Raw genomic sequence first — 9,291 nt, 5'->3', positions numbered from 1 at the left:
TTATCTACATAATGATTGATAATTGAGTGAGTTTAACCCTTTTTCTTCAACGCTTCACCATCAAATGGTTTTTACTGGAATTTAAAATACGAACACCTCTGATTGGTCAGTGTTTCCGGGTCTTCAGCATCTGCTCTCTGAGTCTCTACTCTGTCATTTCAACCATAGCGGCATTTCATATACACGCACGCACACACACACACACAGAGGATAGTTGTGACATTACTGTAAAGAAGTCCCAGCGGCTCGTTTAAAGGCACAGTTTCTGAATACGGGCTGTTTCTGTGGATTGAGCGTTTTGATACTTTTACAGTATCAATATAGCACCTTGACCTGCTTTGTAATCAAAAAATACAATTTACTTCACTTTTGGCGATATGGGACCTTTAAACTAACTTGAACTCATATCACCAGAAAATCGTCCTGATGACTCGTATGTCTCACAAAAGATAAAGGATTTTCTGTTCGGTTTTGGAGACTTTTAAATGACTTCATACCGATAGAAGTAAAAGTAGCAATACCTCAGTGCAGAAATACTTTGTTACATGTAAAAGGAAAAAAACAGTGTTGGAAATTAACAAAGTACAATTACTCAAGTACTGTACTTAAGTACAATTTTGAGGTGTTTTAGTATTTCCATTTTATGCTACTTCTACTCCACTACATCTCAGAGGTAAATATTGTATTTTTAACTGCACTACATTTATTTGATACCTTTATTTACTAGTTACTTTACATATTCAGATTATTAATACAAAATTGGGTTAAAAAAAAAACTCTGTAAACTGTGGCTTAGGAGATAAGTGTGTGTTTCTAACTGCAGATAGATGTCCATTCAGTGTAACAGCTGAAGGTCACTGCTGGAAACTTCTGAAATGAAATGTGAAATGGAAATATCAATTTATAAGTAATGTATGTCCCTGGTTGACTCAGTTTAGACAAACATAGGAGACATTTAAGAGCTTTTATACTTATAATACATAAGTATTATATGTCTGTGTTCAACACCAATAACTTCACAACTGTGGTTGCAGCATCAAAACTGTCTGCACTGATGCTAAAGGGGGTGGAAGTGCTTTTATTTTGAAAAAAACAAACCTTTAGAGGACTAACCCTCATAAAATTATGCTGCATTCATATCACAAGAAAATCCAGTTTGACATGCTGGTGGAAATTTTGTTGGATTACTTTGAAAGTGAAGAACTTCCCCTTCTTTCAGCTACTGATACTTACTTGTGGGTTGATGTCAGAATTGATCTGAAAAACAGGGTCTGTCTGCAGAACAAACAGGAATTTACTGATAGCTGCAATTAGAAGTTTAAGTAGTGTTCCTTCCCTAAAGCTGAGGAGAACAATATTGTCCTATATTTCTCACAGCACCTGAATGCAGCGTCACACTTGAGCAGTTTTTTTTCTCCTTGTTTCGCTCTCATGCTCCTCTTCATCAGTTGGATTTGGGGAGTCTGTAGACACCTGCAGAGACCATCAGCTGATGCTCCCTGACCTTCCTCTGCAGGAAGGCCTCCAGCTCGTTGACATCCATCTCTGTGACGACGGGTCCCGTGGCAACGAACATCCGGAGCATAGAGTGGATGCGGTCCAGCGTCATGCTGTCCAGGTTGGTCAGCATGGCCTGGATGTAGGCCCAGAACAACTGCAGAGACAGAGAACGAGCGTTTGAAGATGCATCTTCAGGTACTCATAGTTATCTTGTGTGTGTGTGTGTGTGTGTGTGTGTGTGTGTGTGTGTGTGTGTGTGTGTGTGTGTGTGTGGGTGGGGAGGTAAACACCTGCAGCTTCTCCTCCCTCTGCTCAGACTGGGTGGTTGTGTTGGAGTCCCTCTCCTCGTCGCTGTCGATCAGCATCACGCCTCTCTCCATCTTCTCTTTGGACGAGCCCGTCTCCACCACATAATAGCGGCCTCCCGCCTCCTCCCTCAGCACGCCGTGCTGCTGCCACAGAGCCAGCTTCCTGTGCACCAGCTCCTTCGGGGCACCCAGCTTCACGCTTAGCTCCTCCAGCGTCCAAGAACCTTGTGGATGACAAATAGGCAACCAGTCCGTTTAAAAAATAAATAAATAAAAAAAAATAAAAAAGGTGAGGTGGAATGTTTTTGAATGTAACTATTTAAATTATCCTGATTTCTGGTTGTAATTTCATTTTGTAAATTCAGCAAAGTTTAAGAAATAGTAACTTGTGTTTATTCTGGAAGAGTAGTTAATATCAGCCACAAGATGATTACATGAGGCCTCACGGAAAACACCTGACCAGATCCTAATTTACCACATTTCTGGTGCACAGACCAAATATAATAAATCCATTAATTACAGAGGAAAACAAACCAAGACATGAAATCAGTTTTAAAATGAAAGATGGTACTTTTCTCCTGGAAGTGCAGGATGATTGCAGCGTGGATGGGGGAGACAGTGAGGTTGGTGAGGGTGCGGTCCTCCAGCTCCAGGTCCAGAGTGACTGAGCCCAGGTGAGGCTTCCAGCTCAGCGTCCTCATGGCCTGAAACACAGAGGACAAGTTTCAATATAGACCAGCACAGCGATGGGTATGTTGTGGTGTCTAAAAGAATTATACATGATGTACGGATTGCTAAACTAGTCTCACACACACACAAAAAGGGCTCATGACAGAAAGAGAGATAACTGCAAGCATGACACGGTGAGAGCAAGTCAAACTGCTTTTTAAAGTTTTTGTAGTGGTGCGTACAAGAACAAGTCATGAGATGCTGTGGTCTGTGGTGTCTCAGACTCTAATCCTGAGGAAGCTATTAGCAAACATGGAGGCTGAACATTGTACGATGTGTAACGCAAGTTGTTTCTAGCATTTAAAATGTTGCTGTTTAGCAGCCAACTCTGAAACCTCAGCTGTCGGTGAAGGTTTTCAAAAGAGCCCCTGTGTAAAAAATGCATTTCCATATGATGATGCATCAAGTTTCATGTCTGAACTTTACCAGTTGATTTTCAGATTGTATCAAAATAATGAATAAAGAAAGGATGGTTGTGATACACTTATAAAAACCTAGAACATGCAGAACCACCCCGGTGTAACAAACAGAACAGCCAATGGCGGCAGGTGAACTCCACCTTGAGTTTCTCGTAGCGGTGTGTGTAGGCCTCCATGGCCTGGCAGATGAGCGGAGGGAGCTCCAGCTTCTCCTCCTTTAGCGAAGGCCAGAACTCAGAGGACAGGATGATGGAGGACAGGGACAGAGACGGCTGCTCGTCCTCGCTTAGCCTCGATTCCTCCTCGCGGATGTTACTGTTGATCCTCCGAGAGTCCGCCATGTCCTGGACACAAGACAGAAGGTAGGGATGTGTGACGTCAGCTAGGGCTGACAATGTTTTATTACTGATTAGTCTAGCTGCTATCATTTAGATTAATCTATTAATTGTGGGGTCTGTAAAATGTACAGAGCCAGAGGTAAAAAAAAAAAAAAACTATGCCAATTTACTGTAACTCAACAAATCATTTCAGCTACTTTTTACTTTATTTAACTTACGTGTCTACTTAAACATCCATTAATATGTATTGGGACTTTTCTTTAGGACAGGGTAGGGAAACTACATACTATAACTAGACTGACTTAAATTCTCCACGGATTCCCAGGAGGATATAAAAAAATGCATATGTCAACAGTATTAAAAGGAGACTACACTGCATTAAATTAAACATTGTGTCAGGCAGTGTTTACCTTCAGCATGACCTCGCAGTAATGCATGTGAGACTCCCCAAACCTGAGCTTCAGCAGCTCCACGTTACGAATTTCCCTGCAAACACACAAAACAGGACAAGACTATATAAAGAGTTGACATTTTGGACATAGCCCAATCGGAAACAAAAAAAAAAACTTGATTTCAATTTGTACATTTTTCCAGCAAAGTCTAAGAAAAGCCACCCGCCATTATGCTGGTTCTTGTCATATTCGAGTTATCGTAATTATCCGTTTCCAACTTGTAAATAACATACAAGTTATCATTTTGTAGTACGTTGTGTCTAGGTTTATTTTATTTTTTTTAAGCTGCTTTTGTTTTGTGGTGGTCTGGTCTGGTGGGATGATTGATGATGGGTAGGTTTTCGTCTGTTTTGTATATATGTGGGACAGCAGACTATACTAAGGCATTTCTGTACTTAATTTGATTATATGTATGGGGAAAAAAAGACGAGAAACCTGACCCTTTAATCAAAGTGTGCTTGTTCAGTTGTACCTGGCAGTGTTGTAGTTGAGTTGGTGCAGCAGTCTGTCGGCCAGCACGGCTCTGTATTCGTCTATGAAGATGTCCTTACTGCCGTAGATACTGACCAGCAAGCTGATGATGTCTGATGACCTACGTTTCGAGCCCATCTTATCTGAAAAGTTTTTTTTTTTTTTTTTGATTCAGTAAAATCCAGTGGACGATGAATACAAGCAGCAGAAATAACAAAGAATGCGTTTACTGACCGGGGACGGCGTCCGTCGGGTCTGGAGTCCAGTCCTCTGGGTCGTTGCCTTCTTCGTCACTGTCCTGCATCTCCAGAGTCACCGGGTCCCCTCTGGACAGCTCGGAGGCCAAATCTGTGCAGCCCTCAGCGTCTCCAGTCAGACCGGCCACGATCTGCCTCACAGTGTCCTCCCGGGTCCTTAAACACGCCACAGAAGATTCAACAAAACTCAACCGTAATGATTAGAAAAGTAGCAGCTTCCTTATTTTATCTGTTTGTTTTAATCGGCTCAAAAGTTTTATGCCGAGTTTAAAAGAGTGCTCTGTATAAATAAAGTTTGTTACCAAAGCAGAGCACAAAGATCAGGGAGAGATTAAAGATATCAGCCAGGAAGAATTTAACTTCATGTGAAGCACGCTTATAGAAATGACAACAAACAATTGAATCTCCTGTTTAAAATAATAATGGACTCACCTGAGGTACTTGCGGATTGGTTGGCAGGCAACCTGCAGGATGACCATGGATGGGTCAAGCTCTCTGAGAGCTTTGATGGCTGAGATGTAAACCGTGAGGATGTCCGATGTGTGAACTCCTAAGAATGGATGGTAAGACAAAAACAGGACAATCACAACTCAATTTAAAGTATCTCCTTCTGCTGCTGTGTTCTAACTAAAGAAATACTGTACGGTACTTTCGTTCCAGCAGCCAACTCACCCGGGTGCAGCAGACGGCTCTCAAAAGCAGATTTTAATGAGGTGAGGAGCTGCTGTCGCTGGTTGGTTCTTTCCAGACAAAACTTCAGATCTTCAATGGCTGCTTTAGATTCTGGGAAATCTGAAGAAGAGATGGGGAACATTGAAATAAGCACAATAAGTAGAATGTGGGATGAAAAAGTCGAAAATTAGAACATTTCTGCTTCTAACTAAACTACAATTACCTGATTTCAGGTGGACAGAGGTAAAATTAATGTAAATTTAATTCATTACATTTATATAGCGCGTTATCATAGACCCTCAAAGCGCCGGGATCTCTATCACCACCAATGTGTAGCACCCACCTGGGTGATGCACGGCAGCCTTAAGACGCCAGACGCTCACCACACATTAGCTTGGTAGGGAGGGGAACATATTTTTAGTCCCCACGCACACACGGGGAGAATATGCAAACTCCACACAGAAAGGCCCGGGACGACCAGGGTTTGAACCCGGTACCTTCTTGCTGTGAGGCCACAATACTAACCATTGGGCCACATTGGGCTGCTCAAAAGGTTCATTTAAGATAAGTCCAGGATGTATTTAGCCTAGCTTAGCACAAAGATTGGAAGCAGGGGGGAACTGCTAGCCTAGCATCATCAAAGGCGAACCTCCGAGACATGCTGGGACACTTTAAAATAACGACAATAAAACACCGTTCTCACTCTCACCTCTGATTATACTGAAGAGCTCCTCGATCCTCATGTTGACGTAGATCCTGCAGAAGAACTGGTGCATGTGGCATCTCCACTGCTTCAGGACAGAGCTGCCAGGCTGCCCGGCCTGGATGCTGGGAACACTGGGAACACTGGGAACAGGTACCACACCTTCTCTGTCCACCTCGCTCGCAAACACTTTGCTCAGCCAGCCTAGCACCAGCTCCAGCCACTGCTCACACAAAACATATTCAAAATGAAGGCAACTCAAAAGCAAACCGCTAACGAGGGGTTTTATCCAGACAAGACTTAACGTCGACATTCACAGGTCCATGTTTTACCTTCTGGAACTCCAGCAGGAAGGAGCGCTCGTATTCGCCCCTGCAGTGCTGCTCCATTCGCTGCTCGATGAGCTTGTGGAGGATGGAGGTGACGGCCTCGGAGCTGACCCACTCCAGCAGCTGCAGTTTGGAACTACAACCACATCAAATAAATCAACCACTCATGCTCATAAGAAGCACATAACACATACATGACACGCATAGTGTCGTTTTGTGTTAATCTGGTTAATACCATCCATTAAAAAAAAGGTATTTTGTTATTATTTAGTAAGTATAAAGCTGATATATATTCTGTATGTTTAATCTTCTCCCAAACCAACAAATCATTTAATCCACTGTCAACACAAAAGTGTTGATTAGTGCAGCAGAGGGTACTGACAAAACAGTATTCCTACATAACATTAGAAATATTAGAAAAAGCTATGAATGATGTGTGCATTGGAAACGGTCAGCGGTGTGTTATTGGTCCCCTCACAGTATGTGGCTGAGCTCCTGCAGCTGCTCCAGGGCCTCCTTACACCAGCACTGCTGCGTTGGGACCCCGCAGCCTGAACAGACCCCTCGCTCGGGGCCGTCTGAAACCTCGGCCCCGTCCTCGGCCTGCCCCTCCTGGTTCATATAGACGGAGAAGGTCCTGCTGTAAAACTCCAGCACTCGCTCCTGGAGAACAGGGGAGGGGGAGAAGAGGAGGAGGGCCCTGCTGATGGTAAAGGCCGGCTCCTGGAGGCCCCCAGGTCCCGGTCCACAAAGACTGGCACGGCCCTCCGGTCTGCGCCCGCCGTCCCCGCCCCCAAACCACCTAGGAGGAGGAGGAAGAAGAGAAGAAGGGATGTTTGAATAATGTTGCTGCCCTGATATAAATCAGTACTGAACTTATCGACTACATAAGATTTATTTCTACTTGCCAAGGAAAGGTTCCAGTCGGCCTAATAGAGTCCGGAAGGCAGTGAGGAGAACCCCGAGCCCTGCCTCTCTCCTCCAGCTCGTTCTCCGGCTGTTTCAGTCCGGACCAGAACTCGGGAACCACAATAGAGGACAGACGCACGAACGGCAAAGTCTCCAGCAGCCAGCCGCCCAGCAGCCGGCCCAGACCCTGACTACACCGCAGGGCCAACGAGTCTGAGAGGCTCTGCTCTGTCACAGAGCAGCCAGGAGACACCTACAAAAATAGACCAAGATAAGTCAGTACAGTCACTACAGGGCTGCAATCTAGTGTGCAATCTAATATCTATAAATGTACTAATCTGTCCATGCTGATCTCAAATGAAAAACTAGAAGATACACCGCACCAAAGACATTTCATACACTGGACACTTTTCAAGGTGTGCCTGCCAGGGATAGAGCCAGCCACCTGCATCATGTGGTTGACTTCAACTCAAGACCTGATCCTGAACCCAAGTAAACTGTCCTTGGTTTTGGTCTGGGGTTTTTTTTGTGCACGGAGACGCAGGCAAACAGCTCGTAACGTTAAAAAAGACCCAACAGGAAGACAAAGACAAATAAAGAGAAAGGCAAAGACAGCGTTACATCTACATGCCGAATTCAATGTGAATACTTCCTACTAAGTAGTGAACTGTCCTACGTCATGTCCCACCGGGTATGGGCCATTGCTACAAGCAAGTAATCATTCAATCATGAAATATTTGAATGCAGTCCGGTGGCGACTTGGGGTTCCCTTCATGTTCGCTACGTGAGTCCAGTGATGAAGCCCACTCACCAAAGCTGAAGTGACAGTTTCCCAAGCATCAGCAACCCCTTGTTGTGGTGCGGATCCCGAAATCTCGGCTGAGTCTGATTCCATCCCAATTTCCTCCATGTTCGTGGACTTTCTTCAGAAACAACGAACTAGCTAGCTAGTGTGAGTAAAACATTTCAACTTTGGATTTGTTTTGTCATGCTATCACGTCGCACGCGTCTGTGCACAAGTACGCATTGTGTCTTAGATGTATATATATATATATTTTATTAATCTATAAAAACAATGATGCTATTAACAGTAAAACTCTTCTTTTATGAATTTGAAATAACGTTATTCTTTTATGATTGTTGCTTGCATATCGCGGGTTTACTTCTTCGTTGTGGTCTTCTTCTTCTTTTTCTTGGAAAGAGTTTCCGGCAAACCGTATCGCAAAACGCTTAACGTTGCCCCCTATCGTTAAAAACCCGCATCGGTGGTTTCCGTTCCTTACTGGTGCTAATAGTTTTATTTTGAAGGTTCACATTGTATATTGTTATCTGTCATAACACTAGTGAGCTTGACAACTGACCTGAGTGTATTTACAATCATGAATTTTTACCGCTACCCAGTGGTTACAGTGGGGAACGCACAAACACTCAATTTAATTTTTGTGGCTTTATACACTGTATTACTGTTAGTTAAAACGTTATTGACATCAACATGTACACATAATTATTATTGTGAGTATTACAAACACAATGATAGCATCCATATTTGTCATAATTGTATTAATAACGAGTTGTTTCAATAGTTTTATGACATTTACTAACCATTAATGTGAAGCATACATGATCCTACATTACGAGTATAGCTGCCATCTAGTGGCCACAATGAGTAACTACAACCATACCGGTGTCAAGTTAGATTTATTTGGAATAGAACGACTTCCGGTTAAATATTCAAAATAAAACGTTTACAACAGTTGTAGTTACAATTTTTGGCCACCAGAGGGCAACGTATACTCGCGATTAAAAAGATGAAAATACTCCTCCAGTTAAATCTTTTTCTTTAAAAGAAAAACGTACAAAAATAATAATAATATGAACAAAATAATAACAATAGAAATAATAAGTAATTAAAATAACCAAATAAATGAAAACAAAAATATTTTTGATTATATGCAGGGCCTCACAACACAGTGTTGAATATTAGTATAATCAATATTAATAACAATTTATATAATATTAGTGTGAGTATTACAAAAAGGTGATCGTCTGTCTGACTGATTTAGAATCATGAGTGTTCACTGCCCTCCTGTGGCCATAGTGAGTAGCTGCAACACCAAATTAAATTCATGGCTGACAAACCGCACGCGCTGGCCCTGCTATTCCTTTATCTCTAAAGAGATGCGCTAGAGCAACGCGCGACACCC

At 42.9% G+C, this 9,291-nt stretch overlaps 1 protein-coding gene across 1 annotated transcript; it reads right to left on the bottom strand.

Annotated features, from left to right (window-relative positions):
- Nucleotides 1-1,028: 1,028 nt before the first annotated feature.
- LOC120574235 (anaphase-promoting complex subunit 2-like) lies at nt 1,029-8,012 on the bottom strand. The gene is given in 15 exon segments (XM_039824476.1): nt 1,029-1,654; nt 1,791-2,032; nt 2,380-2,512; nt 3,097-3,300; nt 3,705-3,780; nt 4,219-4,360; nt 4,452-4,630; nt 4,907-5,024; nt 5,147-5,266; nt 5,856-6,072; nt 6,182-6,314; nt 6,657-6,950; nt 7,083-7,141; nt 7,143-7,340; nt 7,899-8,012. Coding segments are annotated over 15 exon segments (2,424 nt in total). The 5' UTR covers nt 7,998-8,012; the 3' UTR covers nt 1,029-1,444.
- Between the last annotated feature and the right edge of the window lie 1,279 nt (nt 8,013-9,291).

This window comes from Perca fluviatilis, chromosome 15, assembly GCF_010015445.1.
Source record: "Perca fluviatilis chromosome 15, GENO_Pfluv_1.0, whole genome shotgun sequence".
Lineage (NCBI taxonomy): Eukaryota > Metazoa > Chordata > Actinopteri > Perciformes > Percidae > Perca > Perca fluviatilis.
Note: the sequence above shows the minus strand (reverse complement) of the source record. Positions and strands in the feature narration are given on the sequence as shown.